The following is a 16,958-nucleotide window of genomic DNA, read 5'->3' as shown; positions in this document are numbered from 1 at the left end:
TTTAATAACGTGTATAGTTCTTCTGTCTCACGAAGTCCGCCCGAGCCCCGCGCCTGACGGGATTATAATAATAATAATACTAAATAATTAATGTATATTAGTTTATAGGGATATTATCTAATAAATGACTTATTTTGTTTTTGTATCAGAGACAAAGTATGATAGCTAGTGTTTATCACGAAGCTTAGCTAGCGTTTAATTTACGAAGACATCGATGGAGCCCGAACGGACTTCGTGAGACAGAAGAACTATATAATAGTTAATATATTTAAATATAATCGTAATGCTTGTGCGTCAACATCAAAATTACTCTCTATTAATACCTATATCTTATTTTAAATATACATTTTAGATTCACGAAATCCATCCGTAAATCACAGAAATACGCGAAGATTATTTTGATTTCAAGACATAAACGACCGTTTGCATAAAATTATGTCACATTATTCAAAATGTTCTCTACGTACATACAGTTTTTACTATCTACAAAGTTTAAGTTATTCTGACTTCATTCAAAGTGACTTTAGCACTTTCAGAAACATGTTCCTAAAATATCCTAGATTTTATAAACTTTGAAACACCATTAACTCATAAGAGTACATCTCACTTCAAAATACCAGTACGTTAATATTGTAAATAGCAGCGTTTAGTATAACATCATAAACTCTATTAACCAATCAAATAATTTAAACTCTTTCCCAGATATAACGATTAATATTATTTTATCACCAATTAACTTTACCTATTTTGACGTTGACACAATTCACTACACGTCCGTGTTCCGCGACGGTCGCGCGTCGACTGATAATTTATTTCACTGCTCGAACGTGCACTCCTATATCTGTCTCGCTTACTCCCATATTACCTGGCTAGGTGCGTACGAGACCGCAAATTGGTGTTCGAACAGTGAGGTAAATTTCACTCCGTCGCTGGAGTTGGGATGATTTCCCCACAGCTCATGTTGTCTACGACCCCCGCTTGGAGTGTAGGAAGAGGCGCATTCGGTGCTCGCAATTTAGCTGAACTTAACTCGTTGCTCTGCACCCAAAGTTCCAACTGTAAATGATAATATGATATATACATATCAACCATATATCACCAACACAAGTTAGCACTAAATACTAAATTTAAACTTTTCATTCTGCCAAAAACAAGTCGGGAAGTAAATTGGCAGTCGTATAAAAAATTCAAAAGTTTAACAGCAAGTTCATTGAACAACTTGGACCAATACCCGAAAAACATTATCAAAAGTATAGTGTGGCATACCTCAGGGGGCATTTTCCCGGGTGGTGGCTTACAGGTGCCCGTGCAGTGCAGCTGTAGCAGCAACTCCGCGATGGCCGCAGCTGATGTGTCGATGACGCGCTGCCGACACACCGCTACAGCGTGGACGAAGCCGCCGGGACCCACGAACTCGTGCTCCATGAACACTGTCTTGTCGTCCCAGTAGATGGCCTGGAGAGATTGAATGTCTTTTATGAATGTGGCAAACAAGTATGCAGTTCACTTGATGGAAAGTTTGCCGGCTATCAATCCGGGATCAATCACAGATGGCATTAGGGTTCTATTCAAGCTCGGTCAGAAATGCATTGCTTCCGTTGAAGACTAAATTACAATGCAATACAGCAGCTTCTGGTTCTGCAAGGGTATAGCAGAACAATGATAGAAGTGATAAAGTGTTAGGGTGGAGTTATATGGAGCATTGTAAATTAGTCCTCATCATGTCATTTTTAATAAGTTACAAACGGTACGAACATGCTTACACAATTAAACTGCAAATATATTAGATTCTAAGTCGGTTTAAAAATGTTATAACTTTCCTGTGTCTACTAAGGACTAAGTTAAAACACCTAACATACCCATAAAGTTCAGTGCACAAAATGTAGACCTACAACGAATACCTATACATCATCCAAAGAAAAGGTAAGAACTCTACATAGTAAAAGTAGTAGTAGTACTTTAAAGGTGGTAGAACCCTTTGTGATTCAACTCCGGCGGCACCATCGCCACACCTATTTCTGCCTATTACCTAGTGTCAAGCGCTGCGTTCTGGTTTGTCAGGTAAGAATATCAATTCTGTCTGGTGTTGATTGCATATGTCCATGGGCGGCAGTAACAAGTTACTATCAGGTGGACTGCATGCTCGTCTGATACTCCTATATTATAAGAAAACAATAGTAGACCAATCATCAAAACAAAGACCAACCTTAGAAGTAATAGTAAACTTCGTGAACGGCTTCAAGTACCGCCGGTATCGTATAGTCGCCGCAGCTTGCACCACAGCGCCCCCTGCCGCCTTGATGTTCGCATAGAGGCCAGTGCGCTCGTAGAAGTCCGCTCTGGCGAAGTCCAGCTCGCGGAGGTAGCGCGCGTTGTTCATGTGGTAGAGTAAGGTGTCGATGTCGTTTATGAGGCACCATGCTGGAAGTGAAAAGTAATTATGAGGAACAGGAACATATTGATGTGTTTTGATTTTAAAGGAGATACACCTAAGCTAAGTTCTTTAATTATGTCATCAAAAGAAGCATTGCATTTATCGCCCACCTTTGGTACTTGGTTTCTAAGGAGGAAGATTCAGGCCGTAGTCCACCACACTGATCAAGTGTGGATTGGTAGACTTTACGAAAATATGTTTATTTTTTTTTACAAAATAATCAGGAATGTTGGTTTTTTCACTGCGTTTTGTTCACCATGAATAAAAGTGTTAATTAATTTCTAACACCTACCTACAAATAGGTACCTGCATATAACTTCGAAAAATCAGAAATATATTCTTGAGAAGAGGCCGAATTTTCTAAAATTACTATACTGTCACTGCCGTTTATTAAGAATTTTCTAAAATAAATTCTTTTTTATAAGATTGAATGGACTCTACCTATAGCTGGTCACAGTGTCTATGCCAGTCCTGAGGACTAAGATGATTGCTTATTAAATCAGTCAGCAATTCTTATAAAACTCACCCTGAACCTCAGTAGTCTCCAAGATGCAGGCCTTCTTCCTGAAGTACCTGGCCTTGGCTACAGTGTACATCATCCTCGCGAAGTACGCCACGTCGAGGGTGCTGTAAAGTAGCAGGGTGCCCGCCACCATCGCGGCACCCCATCCTGGCACGCAGATCGACCACATCGCTCCTGAAAATTAGTCTGCATAGATTTTAGCTCTCGATGCCGAAAAAATTATAAATTACATGCTTCGTACGTATTTTTGTATTTTGATCGTTATTACTTTATTCAATTTTAGTTTAAGTCTCGAATTTTATGCAGTTCCGTAATCATAACGGAATCTATACAATATCCGAAAAAACAACCGAATCCGATATAAAAGTTTCGATTAATTTCGTATAAGGGAAATGTCTAATAAAACATTATAGTTTTGGCCCGACTAAATCAGTTTAATTACTTTACTAATAAAATAAAAATCGTTACTTATTTGTATTTCCTTCGCTTTTAAAATTCTTTAAAAATATAGTAACTGTACCGAAATCGGAACAGTCTTATATTAAATTTTATAATTCACGCGCGAAGAAGCCCATCAATACACTAGAATCATGTCTCTATTGTTTTCTTTACACTTACATACGAAAACAATTTAATACTGTTACATAATAATATTATACGCTCAATTGCGTTCAAAGGTATTTATAACTTGGTTCCATAAAGATTGTAGTGACAAATGGTGGCTTTTGTATATTTATCGCTCACACATCACAGACAAACCATGAGGTTACTAGAAAGTCCGACATTATGGATTACAGCATTTATTGGAAGAAGTAACCTTACACTACGCTTTCCTTATTTTAAAAATTGTAGGAGTAGAAAATGAGAAGGATTATATTGATAAAATAAGCAAAGCAAATATTAAACAAACACAAGTAATAAAGTAGTAAATAGGTTAAGGAATTCATTAATACTTGGCAATGAAATTGCTATATTATTTAAGCAGGCGCTTAGTCAAGTGAATTAACCGTTTCTTGAATCTCACAATAGATAGATATTTATCGAGAGACAGTCTGACACGCAATAGACATTTAGATACTAGTCCAAAAAATATATGTACTACTTATTAAGACGAATTTTAAAATTGGATTTACCTAAGCATTACTGGTCACTGCGCCACACTGACATGTTTAACGAATTTCATATAAAACAGGAGTTCCACCTGTAGCCGATAACAAATAGCGACTACCTGCTGAGGACTAAAATGATCTACTCGTAATGTAACTCGGCCGGCTCATCCGTAAAACCTGGGAATATTAGCTCATCAAGGTATGAGCTAATATGCTAATATGTAGATATAAAAATTGCCCGGTCCTCAGTTAAACTCACTGATCAATACGGATAGGTGAATGGTCAATTAGGCTAAGCTTAGGGTGCCTTTCCACTAAAGACGTGCGATGTAGCTAAGCAGTGTGCGAGATCGAAACTAAAGTTACGTAGCTAAGCTAAGCGAGTAAGATGTTATAAAAATACTTAGATTGCGATTTTCGAATTTTAGCTCGTGTCCCTTATACAAAACACATAGCTTAGCATTGGAAGTTAAATAATTGCAAATGAAATAATCATATTGGTGAATTTGATACACATCCGTACCTTAGATATTTAACCTACATAACTACTTAGTACCTACATATCTGGTGGAAATGCCTATTTACGCATTCAACGTATATGAGTGTTCGCATCGTAAAAATCGGAAATATACAGATATTATAAGTACTCGTAACCCTGAGAATTCTGAGATTTACCTAATCTATTACTGGCGTAACCCTAAAAGCTGTTGGCCAGGGAACGCCTTTATTCCAAATCACGAAAATTATGCAATATGTATTTTTATTTCAGGAATATTTATACTTAAGAACATTTTTTTTTCGCACTATATTACCTATATATTAATATAAAAACAACTAGATACTAACTTAGATTTATAGTCATAGCAATAATGAGTCGAAAATGACTGCGAATTTATGCATTTTATTTACATGCTTGCCGCCTCATTATTCTCATTAAAATAGCGAAGTCATTAACGCTTTCATAACGACTTACCGCCTTTCCATATGTGTATACAGAGGTTACAACGATAATATATTTTATTTAATATAGGGATAGCAGACGAGCATGCAGTCCATCTAATTGTAAGTGGCAATTACATTGACATTACATTACCCCCATTGACATCTGTAATCAACCCCAGATAGTATTAGATATTCCTACCTGAAGTCGGCACAGATGCGCCGCTACCCCTGAGGATTCAGCTGAAATACCTTGGAAAATTGTATCTCATTTAGTACACCCTTCAAACCAGAACACAGCAGCGCGTAACACTGCTGTTATGAGACAGAAATAGGTCGAACCACAGAAGATTTTACCACCTTCAAGACTAAACTAAACTACATATTAACTTCAGCGTATATATTCCAAATTTACAAGGTTAGTTAGGTAATTTCGAGTTACCAGTCGACTCTAAATAATTTTAGAGAACATGTTCTAAATTTTAATTTAATGTACTGTTTTTTTATATTTGATCGAAAGTAAGCACTTTGCACATTTGACTAGGAAAACTACTAAGTAATTATTTTAAAGGGCTTTATTTTTTTTACTAAATTCGTAGCTACTACTACTATTTTAGTAAACCACTGGATAAGTATTCTGCGCGAAAATAGACTAAACATTATCTTGAATGTGTAAAAAAAGGCAATAATATAACATTTTAGGATTCATTCGCTAAACTTACCTTCAAAGCCTTATCGATGAGATCAATACCATTAAGATAACATGATATAACAAAAAATAAATTCACAAACTCTAGACACGATAAATATTATTTATAAGTGAAAGAAAATAATAAAAAATAAAATTATGTTAGTATAACCTGAGAAGCAGTGTCATGTACGACTTTTCCGACAAAATAGAGTTGACATTTCCATAGTGCGCGCGCACCACGATCGATAGGGCACTAGGGTGAAATTGGTGGAAAGGTTAAGCGATTTTACACCTTATGACCTAAGGTTAGGCAGCTGACATAGAAAGTCGAGGACATTCTTATGTCTACTCCTCATTTACTAAGAAGGTGTTATGTGAAGGAAATTAATATTACACATACAAACAGATCATCTCATATTATCATAATGTTAATTGCTATATAAAATAAGTCTAAATTACAATGAATTCGTATTAAAAGTCTTACTGAGGTTGGAACACAAGGCATTATGAGGTCAAATCCGTATTCAGCTGTTATACAATCGAAATAGTTGTATCAGTGGACGTTCAACGAAGGAAGAAATAGTAATATAGCTTATTAACGCCTATTAAATTTATTATAGCAACAAATGCAATACGAAAAAATATAAAAATCTCAGGTATATTCACATCCACAGTTCACAACCCTATTTAAACAAATATTATTTTGATCACGCTGATTGGGTTTAGAGATCTCAATTAATAATAAATTAAATATTAAAGCACATGACATTCATGCTTATCAAAGACTTATTTTAATTTATAGATCCAGTTACGGCTTTATACATTTGTAACAATCGATGATGTGATTAATTTTTCCAAATTATTTAAGTTACATGTCACTCTATATTCCGCGACTACATCAAAGTGACAACATCTCTTAAAATAATATGTTTCGGTTGTTTGTAAGAAGTTATATTATGAATATGTCGTAGTACCATGATAGTGACGGGTACAAGTCCGCACGACATCCATGTCGGTGACCTCAGTTATTTCTATCTCAGTCTGCCGCGTGCCGTGTGAGAGGGATACACAATGTCGTCCGATCCGACATTTTGCCGTCACGCGCAGTTACATGACAGACGGGGGAGTGAAAACAGTGTCTTGTTTTGTTTTGATTGTGTTATTTCGTTGAATATCTATACTGATTGATAATGCCGAAAGAGTTTAAGTACGATGTTGTGCAACTTATTAGAAATGTTAGGGAACGTTCGTGCCTATGGGATAAATCGTTAGAGAGTTACAAAGATCGTGTCGAAAGGAGGACGGCCTGGGAAGAAGTGTTTAACATTCTCGAGCCACGATACGAGGAAATGTCGTTGGCGGAGAAAAAGATAACAGGTACGTCTTATAGAGTGACGTAAGGTTATACAGCAAACATATTCAACCTACATATCTAATCTCTTTGTTATAAATATAGGTACCGTTTTATATCTGATATTTGGATAAATAATTCATATTATTCTAAATACTTAAGCACATATTTGATTAACGCAATGGACAAATATTCATTAATTATGTTTCAGTGTTTTTTTTATCAAACTTTACAACATATTATTTGGAAAGGGAACAAATATTTTTGGGGAAAGGGAAGTATAAATAATTATTTTGAATTCTTTCCAAAAAATAAATATATTGTTTGGAAAGAATTCAAAATAATTATCGTCATCTCCAAGTAGTCCCACTCCTGGGCACGGGTCTCCTACTCTTATCTGAGAGTGAAAGAGTCTAGTCGACCGTTGGCCAGCTTGAGCTGTGCTTTTCATCTTTGATAGTTCGAATGCCATTGAGAACGAATAGAATAGTTTTTTCCCTTGGTTAAAATTGCGTTCCAAGTAAAATTAATTTTATTTTCTGGTAGTTATCTCAATAAAATGTTCTTGATTTGGGGTCGTTCAAGTATTACGTAACGCAATTTAGGGGGGAGGGGGGGTCTTGTGAAACGTTACGATGCGTTACAGGGGCGGGAGGGGGTCTTCCGTAATACACGTTACGTAACATTTTTTAATAAAAAAATAGGGAATTAAACCTCCTAAATTGGCAACCCTTTTCATTTACGTTTTACGGGAAATCCCTTGAATGAGCTGGTTCAGCCGAACTAAGTCCTGAGTATTCTGAGTTAGACTAAGTATAGTACAGTATAGCAGTATGTATGCTTTGACTATACTTAAACTAACTTAGAATACTCAGGAGACCTAGTTCGGCTGAACACGCTCTTTGTATAGTCTGGTTGTCATTTTTAATTTGTTCTCGCAAGTTGGCAAATCTTTTCGTTCATATTTCACGGGGAATCCTTAGATTGTATTGTACGTGATTTAATGTTGTTTTCATTGTCAGTAATCGTTCGAAGTGTTTATAGACAAGTAGAGATGGGTTGTACTAGGTAAATTTGGGACTAGGTATGCCTGTTCCTAGTATTTAAAAATACGTGATTCAGAAACCTGTTCCACCTAGTCCCATAAAGTCTCATTAGTTAGTACAATTTGGTGTGGACTAGGTACTTATTCTTGGACTAAGAAGCTAGTTCGTTCATGCTTTGCATCAATACGTAAGGGCGGTAAGATTTGCACGCGCACTCACTAGTAATAATGAATTGTAATCTTTCCTTCATACTTTATACAAGCTTAGGACTATCGACGTTAGATTTATCGAAATAGTAGTTTGATTTATCATTAAAGGTTTCGTGAGCCGGCGCGGCGTCCACCTAAATGACATTCGTATAGGTTTGGAATAGATGCACGACTGAACAATTCCGAATTTTCACACATTTGACACATCATACTCAATTCGCATCGAGTATCTGTTTGATCCGACAGCGACTAGGTGTAGTTAAAAAGGACAAGTATATTTTTGCCTGCCCATGAGTTGATGTTTTATTAGTTTTTACTCTTATTCGCATTAAAAATCTCTTGTTCTATTTCTTAGTATTATAAAGTAAATATGTAAGTAAAAGTATCCCAAGGATAAAAACTATAACATAACTTTTTAGCGAGTTTAGGGTAAAAATTGACACTTGAGTGTTACGTAACGTTAGGGGGGGGGGGTATAGAAAAACGTTACGGTGCGTTACAAGGGGGGGAGGGGGGGTCAAAAATCTTCAAAAATTGCGTTACGTAATACTTGAACGGCCCCTTTGGGGAAATACATTATTTTACATTGTGTGTGTGCATGTACATGTGTGTTGGTGACCAAGTGCATCATAACATCATATTTTTTTTCTGAAAGCGAATTCTATCATTCGCATCATTGGCGCGAAAAAATCACGACACTATGTCGTGCGGTGACACGAAATCACAACCATGCAACGCTCTCGTAATTAATCTCATCGAGCTTTAAGTAATCCCAGTGTAATATTTTACAGGCGAAAACATTTTGAACAAATGGACGAACATACGCGACACTTTCGTGAAGACACTGAAGACCAAGTTTGGCAAACCTAAGCGCAAATACATCTTGTATAACCAACTCGAGTTCCTAATCAAAGTCGTGCCGGACAACAGCAAAAGCGACGACGCAGACTACAGCAGCACTGAATGTGCTGACGATCCAATAATACTCAACCCCTTACCACTAAAATATGAAAAGGACAGTGAGAAAGAAACCAGTCCGGTTACTTACAACACTAGAAAGCGTCCTAAGAAACGAGATTCCGTAGAGGAAATAAAGGAGCCGAAATCTAAAGAGTATGAGTATAAGAGCAGTGATTTGGATTTCGTTGAAGTGGAAGAAGCGAATGACCCGAGGATCATGAATGAGGATGAAGCGTTCTTCGCGTCGCTCCTGCCATCAGTAGTCAGGTACACTGAGGATGAACGACTGGAGTTCAGGATAGAAGTGCTGGCGCTCATGCGAAGGATTAAGGATAATAGGAAATGGGCTTCATAATGTGAAAGTTGGGAACAGACAATAAAATAAATACAATAAGCTATGAAAATGTTTTTCGTGAACATATTTATAAATTGTATGTTTAATAGGGGGAGTTATTTATCCCCATATCCCATGTATTACATGCATGAGAGTGCATGAGAGACGTGGTCACCAATGGTATAAAGTACCATCACAAAAGTATTTAGGATAACAATTATAACACCTTCAGCAAGATCCTGTATATTCGTATAAAAGTTCTATCAAATGCGGCTCAGTCGTATCTAAGATTAAATTGTACACATACAAAATGAAAATAAAATACAGATATTGTGTTGATAACATGCGAAGAAAATTATTTTGATATAAATATTTAATTTTATTAGGAACATAATTTAATTAGATATTTCCTTTAAGTTTATTCTCATAGAGTAGCTCAATGTTCAATACAATAACTAATTGAAAAAATGATTATTTTTACTGTGTTAGTATACTTGTATGTAGTATTTGTATGTCCCGTCATTCAAAAGAGATTCAATGTATACTATAATAATATAGGAATACGTTAAAATTATATGTGTACTGTAAGTAGGTATATAAGTTAGTATTATTTAATTATAAAATGTTTATAGAAAATACTTTTAAGACTGAATAAATGTATATAATATTATGACGTCATCATTTGTAATTCGTTATACCATAAACCTAAAGGATGATTTATAAAAGAAAACTCCACATAATGTTTAATAGATAAGTTTTAATGATCATTTTTCTGTAGCACTTTTAAAAATAATGTTTACATAATCACAAAAACACATTAGGATGAATAAAAAATAATGACGAAACCTTCTAACATTAATCATTAGTATCATTTACCGTAATAAATTTAAACTCCTAAGTGAAAAATATAACAAAAAAACGCATTTGCAATACTGTAAGTCTCATCGCAGGTGTCCTACCCAAAAATTCGAACAATAACAAGATATTGAATTATAATTATAAAAAAATCTTACCGTGAAACTTCTGAAAAGTTGCCTTTACATTTTTCAAGATAAAGAAAATACATAAGTTTTCAAAAAACTTCCGAAAAATCGCGCTTCAGTTGAATATCTATATAACATATAATCCATGCCTTTAAGTCGACGAATTAGCTAAATCATTAAGTAATATCCATTTAGCATAATTACTATTTTGCCGACATAAAAACACGCACGAGAATGTATACCGTAAACTTTACCTAATACTTCTAACTTACACCTACTGAAGTAACTTTCTGAACTATGTTTTATATCGAAATGGACTCTTGCGAGCGCGGAAAATGTATAGTTACGTTTTACTAAGTGACCGTCGACTTGCGCGTTCGCTAAATTCACTAATTTAAACCCCTGTCTATATACAATACGCGAAACGCTGCATCGAAACAATTCAATACAAACCCGGCTAATACGAACGGGTTGACCGTTTCGCTTTTTATATACATAAGCGGTAGAATACTGTGTAAGATACTAGCGGCTCAGAGCCAAGTCGGGGCGGGCCCTACACCGCGTTGAATCTATGAAATAAGATATACGATATAATATTACGAACGGTACAGTAGTGACTAGACCGGCCCCTAAGCTATTAGCGGGGACACATATTTACACGTTTTACACTATCCATATAGAATTCATACTAGCTAACACGTTACTACGTACGCGTTACCGTCGCCGAACGGAGTAGCGTGTGTCGTTCCATCATTCAATCATTCAGTTAAGTATATGATGGTTATACGTTTGTTTAAAAAGTAACAGCGCTACATTACAGAAGAGTATGCCCACAGGGAACGTAAACACAAGCGCACGCGACGCCAATGGCTCGTTGGCACCGAAATTTGTAATTCAATAAACAAAATCTCAAAAATAAATCGCGTCGGCCCGTTAAAGCTCACATCGTCTTTTCAAAATTATCGATTTGTGCAGTTCACATGGAAGTTGATTAGTGTTAAAACTACGCGTATATTATAATACAGTATCCAAAACGAAAGTACAAAATATTGGCTTCGAATTAAACTGGCAACAGGCGAGGAAAAACATTCCAACATCAGTCTAACGTTATTAAGAAGGGCTATTTTATATTAAAAGATACATCTACAACGCTAAGAGACAATTTCACATTTTGAGTATGGCCTGTATTCACTAACGGAAACGCTTACATCTAGAGAAGAGGTAACCTATCGTAAGTTTTATACAGTTATATATTACCGATACATTATGTATATTATAATGGATATATTACAAGTAAAGTTTAACAATCAAACACAAAACGCTTTCATAAAATCAATCTTACAATAAATGTAAAGCTTTGAAATTCAAAGCTCAAAAAAAATAAAACATTTGAACTGGTTGGTGACAGGTTGCAAATTAAAATTATCCATAACACCTAAAAGGAACAGCTAAACTTAGTTACAAAGAAAACAGTAACAAAAAGCGCGTAAAACATTGAACGCAAGCTACCAGTATATTATATACAAAACAATTTCAACAATATATTTATTTTATTATCACTAATAATATATCTAGAAAAGTGTAACCTCTCGTTTGGAGATAGCATTCAGTCTGGCGAGGCAGACGCAACATCATTGCCTTTGCCGGGAAATGTCAATTAATCACAATTCAGTTGAAGTCCAAAGTCGGTTTTCTTTGTCGCGGCTTCTTGGGTTTCGGGGGAGCGGGTGAACCGTTGCAACAATGACAACCGCGTTTCACCACTCCTCGATTAGAAGCGCGACGTCTCCCTTCCGAGCTGTCTGAGAATCTATCGTCGGGTTTACTCCTCGACCTGTCGTGGGTATCGTGGTGTCGTCCCGAATGGCTCCTATCGTGTATATCATGGTACGTTCTTTTCGGCGGGTACGTCCGTAGCGGCGGTACGTTGCCGTCATCGACGTTATCGCCGCCGATTCCCCTTGCGTCTTTAATGACAGAGTCGAGTCTCATGTGTGCGCTGATGCCGCTCGAATCCGTCGAGTTGTTCTCGTCGTACGGACTCTTGCAACACTTGTCGCTGTCGCTGCTGAAGTTGTCCGATCTGGTTGTCGTGTGCGACTCCCAGAACAGTTCTGACCGTTCTGGAGAGGAGCGATCGTCGTCGCCGTCGCCTATCGAGTCGAGTGTCGCGCTACTGTCGTCGCCCATCTTCGAGTCGCTGCCGATCAAGTGATCAGTGTCGTCGAGGAGATATCTCGGGGTTCGGTCTCTCCGCTCGCCGTAGCGTAGGCGGCGGATGACGTGTGAGTTGCTTGTAGGGGTTGAATGTGGGGATGGCCTATCCACCCCACCTCCAGGCGTGGCTTGTGATATAACGGTCTGCGGAGCCGATACGAGCACTGTGGCGGGCGCACGGCTCGCGTGGAATATCGTCGATGTTATGTGGCGGGCTTTCAAATCGTCTATCGTTACCGCTTGGATCTGAAAAAAATTGAAGTTCCTCCTTACATAACAACTTAAATAAATGGGCCTCCAAATATATTGTAATTCTTTACTGTACTAAATCTGAAACTAAAAGTCTAAATCTATTTGGTTAATAGATTCGAGACAGTGCAGTCGAGTTACAGTAGTAGTCAGTGTAGTCTAGACTAATCAGTTTGCAAATCTTTATTCACTATTCCTCAGAACATTCACGATGTATTTTAGCAATAAATTTAATTGCTTCATCAAAAGTTTGCTTACTTCATTCTCTTTCAAATAGGTTTTAGTCATCAATAAATAATATTTATTAGACGGTACAGTTCATAAAACCCCTCACCTCTCCATCATCAGTTGGCTCACTATGGAACGTCGTATTCGGATGTGAGCGCACAAACTCCTCGTGGTCCAGCGATATGGTCGCCCGACCATCCTCGCTGACGGTCACGATGCCCACGTCCTCGAGCCCAAGGTCTATCTCAGTGTGGGACTCTTGGGCTTCGTTGTCTTCGGTTATGAGTTGGTCGGACGCGACTTGGTCGTCCACGTCCGGTTGGGGGACGGTCGTGCTCTGGTTCAGTATCACCGGTTGAGCTGGAATAAAATAGTGAATAAAGTATTTTGAGGAATAAAATAAGAGCAGGATGAGGAGAAATAAATGAAGTACTCCGTGGTCTATTATGCGTTTTAGAGCTCTATTTTGAAGCATATAGTGAGAACAGGATAAGAAGAAATAAATTACGTGTGAGGTCGTGTCTACTAGGCATTTCAGAGTTCGTGTTCTGGGCTTGAGTCTGTGTGCTTGTGTACTCGTATGCTTATCCCCATGGCACCCTTAACAATCTTACTATCGGTTGACGAGGAAAGTTAAAATTTATTTTCATATCATAATTAATGTAGGAAGTAGTTGTTAAATGATGATAAAACGCACTACGCTAATTTTAACTTATAACAATAGTATTTTAAAACAAGCTATAACATTTAAAGGGGGGCGCTAAGAATATACTAATATTATTTTCTACCTTGGTCTTTGGAGACCTCTGGTAGGACAACCGTCTTATTTTGAGTCAGTTTCAAGAGTGTTTGAGGAACATCAATAATACATGCGCACTTGTAATTTTCGTTAAACAGAATAGGAGGACCTACAATAATATCTGCCTTATTCTTATTTCTGCCTAATAACAGCAGTGTTAGGCGCTGTTGTGTTCCGTTTTGAAGGGAGTAAAGAAGAAGTAAGAGAGACACACTTTTCCGAGGCGTTCAAGCTTAGTCCTTAGGGGTAACGGCGCATCTGTGGCCGACCTCAGGTAGGTATATCTAATCCTATCTGGGATTCATTACAGAAGTCCATGGGCGGCAGTAGCCACTAACCATCAGGTGGACTGCATGCTCGTCTGCTACTCCTAAATTATAAAAAAATAATAATAATACAATTGCAATATGTTTGTACTTACGGGTGTGTGACTGTTGGGTAGGTTCATGTGCCGGCGACGACGAGAACAGCAGCTCCGCTTCGGGGAATAGTTCTGATGCCGACGGCGAGTCCACGCCCAGGTCTTCGCATTCCTCTGACAGCGACTTCTGTATTAACGAAAACATAAATATATTACATATTTGTTTATTATAAGAGGTAACAATCGTGTAGTTCATCTAATAGCAATTAGTCACATGACTGTACTGTCATCAACCCCCAATTAGGATTGGAGTTCTACATGAGATCCCCCACGGATGAGTAACTAACCCTGAGGGCTAAATTGGAACTTTTCATGTAAGGTAGTAGAAACATTTGTCATTCAATTGCCAAGGCAGATGTGCTATTTCTGCTTTAAACACAATAAGCTGCCGTGATCTATTTCGACGAATATGATGATGTAGTTATGCTAAAGACACACATACCGCTATATACAGATGTAGTTATGCTAAAGACACATATATTGCCGCTAAATTGACAGCTAATTGACAGCACAATGCTTGTTTTTTATTTATTTCAAATAAAAGGAAATATGTTAAAACATCTCACCTGCAATCTCAACTCATCTTCCATTAGGGCGAACTTCTGCCTCAAAGTTGCCGCTGACACAAGCCTGTGTCTGTTAGTCACGCCATCTCGCCGTTGCACCACCTATGTGCATCACAAGTCGATGTCAGTACCAGACAATTTTTTTATACATTCTCGTTCCCTTGTAGTATTCAACCCTAACCAAAACGTATATTCCCTAAGCAATACGTACGAAATAGTGACTATGGAAATTCAAACATAATTTTAAAAAGTGTAATGACCGCGCCTCATTAAATATACGATTCTAAAAGTTATTTATATTTTGTTTGTAAAATTATCGTCCCTTCATTACTCATAGAATGATTTCTTTTTAATCATAGTTTTGTTACGACGATAGTGTGATGTTGAATTAACTATTGTTGAGATTCTATCAGTCAGTATACAATTATTAAGTTGAAATAAAATAATCACGCGTATCGGTACATTTTCTATTATATTGTTTTTAGCTCACGATTTCTGAGCGCACATCCATAGCCTATTGATTGTCAATTAATAGGAAATAATGAGTAAATTTTCAATTACATAAGGTACATATTCTAAAGTATATTTCGAAATATTGTTTAGTTACATGAACAATTTTTTAAATACGTACAAAGCAGAAATTAAAAGACGTATAGGACACAACATTGGCAATAGGTAGTGATGTCTCGAGTACTTAAAAGAATTTCAATATTGACATTAACTTCATTCTTATATAATGCACAATGACACTACTTTGTTATTTGATTTAATGGGTATCAATGAGATGATGGTACTTCAAAATTCAAGCAAGAAGCTTTTCATTTAACAATCAGTTAAGCTCATAACTTAATAAACCCAACGATGAAGAGAAGCTAACGCATTTAACATCACAATGAATGCAAAGCTTAACATAGATTTAGATGTCAAGTTTAAAATGTTAAATTGTATTTTATCCAGCATTACCGTTTTTTATTCATATTTAATTTAATTTATTTATTATTTATCCTTAAGACTAATGACCATAGAACCAGAAAAATAATTTTAATGATTCATGCATAAGATGCAGTACTCGAGACGAGAGAAGAGTCCGACTGAGTTCGTTCCGTTGAACATGCAAAAATTAAATCACTTGACAGATAAGTTTATCTAATGAAATCTGAAGAAAATTGGAAAGCTTTTCAACATAATTCGTAACCCAGTAACGTAAGAAGTGATAATAAGAAATAAAAAACAGATACTATTATACGACGGGACGAAACACTGACTATATAAGAATCAATACACAATTATTACAATAGTTTTTCTTCGTTACAAGTGGAGGTGCCATAATTTCACGTAGAAGCGACATAATTCAAAATTAACATTCATGACTATAACTCGAGTCAACGAATCTTTTATTCGATCGCAATCGTTTTGTATAAAAAATATTTAAATCGGGTGTTAAGACAGATTATCTTATTCCAAATTTAACAAAAATTAAATTTGTTAAATATTAAATTACATTAACATTATTTTTTTGCAACATTGTAAAATTGCTTTTTATTTTAATATGAATCAAGAAGTATTCGTTTCAAAGACGATATGTCGCATCTATTATTCGTATTATCGGCAGACCAACACCAAAACGAGGAGAAAGCGGAGAAAATAAATCGAGGCGTGCGGGTCTACATAAGAGGCGTTCTAAGATTGAGGGGTCAGCGTCATTCTACGATATGATCACCTGATGGTAGGCCTTATCGTCGCAATCTGACGCATCAATATCATAAGGGCAACGCGGAGAATCATCTTGAGACTCGACAATGTAATCTTTTTTCGATTCGACGTCAAACATCTTATCTAATATCCGTTGCGCCTCCATATCGGGACTGTATCGATCTGGGATCGCATCCTGAAGTTGCA

General features: G+C 36.7%; 3 protein-coding genes across 4 annotated transcripts in view; 1 reads left to right on the top strand and 2 right to left on the bottom strand.

The window, feature by feature from the left end:
* Positions 1 to 74: 74 nt before the first annotated feature.
* On the bottom strand, positions 75 to 5,890 carry LOC140754813 (protein THEM6). 2 transcript variants are annotated; one of them, XM_073089927.1, is made up of 5 exons: positions 5,728 to 5,890; positions 2,961 to 3,131; positions 2,207 to 2,421; positions 1,267 to 1,455; positions 75 to 1,056 (listed from the first exon to the last, which is right to left on the bottom strand). In XM_073089927.1, the coding sequence occupies exons 2-5, from the start codon at positions 3,124 to 3,126 to the stop codon at positions 919 to 921; spliced, it is 708 nt and encodes a 235-aa protein (XP_072946028.1). In that variant the 5' UTR covers positions 3,127 to 3,131; positions 5,728 to 5,890; the 3' UTR covers positions 75 to 918. The 2 variants fall into 2 exon arrangements, with proteins under 2 accessions (XP_072946028.1, XP_072946027.1); XM_073089926.1 differs by having other exon boundaries at positions 76 to 1,056; positions 2,961 to 3,143.
* An 850-nt stretch (positions 5,891 to 6,740) lies between these two features.
* Positions 6,741 to 9,703, top strand: LOC140754679 (uncharacterized). Its single transcript, XM_073089719.1, has 2 exons — positions 6,741 to 7,073; positions 9,094 to 9,703. Exons 1-2 carry the CDS (start codon positions 6,887 to 6,889, stop codon positions 9,615 to 9,617), a joined length of 711 nt encoding a protein of 236 aa, XP_072945820.1. The 5' UTR covers positions 6,741 to 6,886; the 3' UTR covers positions 9,618 to 9,703.
* Positions 9,704 to 10,333: 630 nt separating this feature from the next.
* LOC140754678 (uncharacterized) overlaps positions 10,334 to 16,958 on the bottom strand; it is a 35,095-nt gene continuing 28,470 nt past the window's right edge. The window contains exons 13-17 of the mRNA XM_073089718.1: positions 16,780 to 16,947; positions 15,060 to 15,161; positions 14,494 to 14,620; positions 13,380 to 13,633; positions 10,334 to 13,042 (exon numbers count right to left, since the gene is read on the bottom strand). Of these exons, the coding sequence (XP_072945819.1) occupies positions 12,248 to 13,042; positions 13,380 to 13,633; positions 14,494 to 14,620; positions 15,060 to 15,161; positions 16,780 to 16,947 (1,446 nt within the window). The 3' untranslated portion in view covers positions 10,334 to 12,247. The remainder of the gene's footprint in view (positions 13,043 to 13,379; positions 13,634 to 14,493; positions 14,621 to 15,059; positions 15,162 to 16,779; positions 16,948 to 16,958) is intronic.

The sequence above is a fragment of the Epargyreus clarus genome, unplaced genomic scaffold, assembly GCF_041222505.1.
Source record: "Epargyreus clarus isolate Ecla_fem2 unplaced genomic scaffold, WU_Ecla_fem_2.2 ptg000031l, whole genome shotgun sequence".
In the NCBI taxonomy this organism is placed as follows: domain Eukaryota; kingdom Metazoa; phylum Arthropoda; class Insecta; order Lepidoptera; family Hesperiidae; genus Epargyreus; species Epargyreus clarus.
Note: the sequence above shows the minus strand (reverse complement) of the source record. Positions and strands in the feature narration are given on the sequence as shown.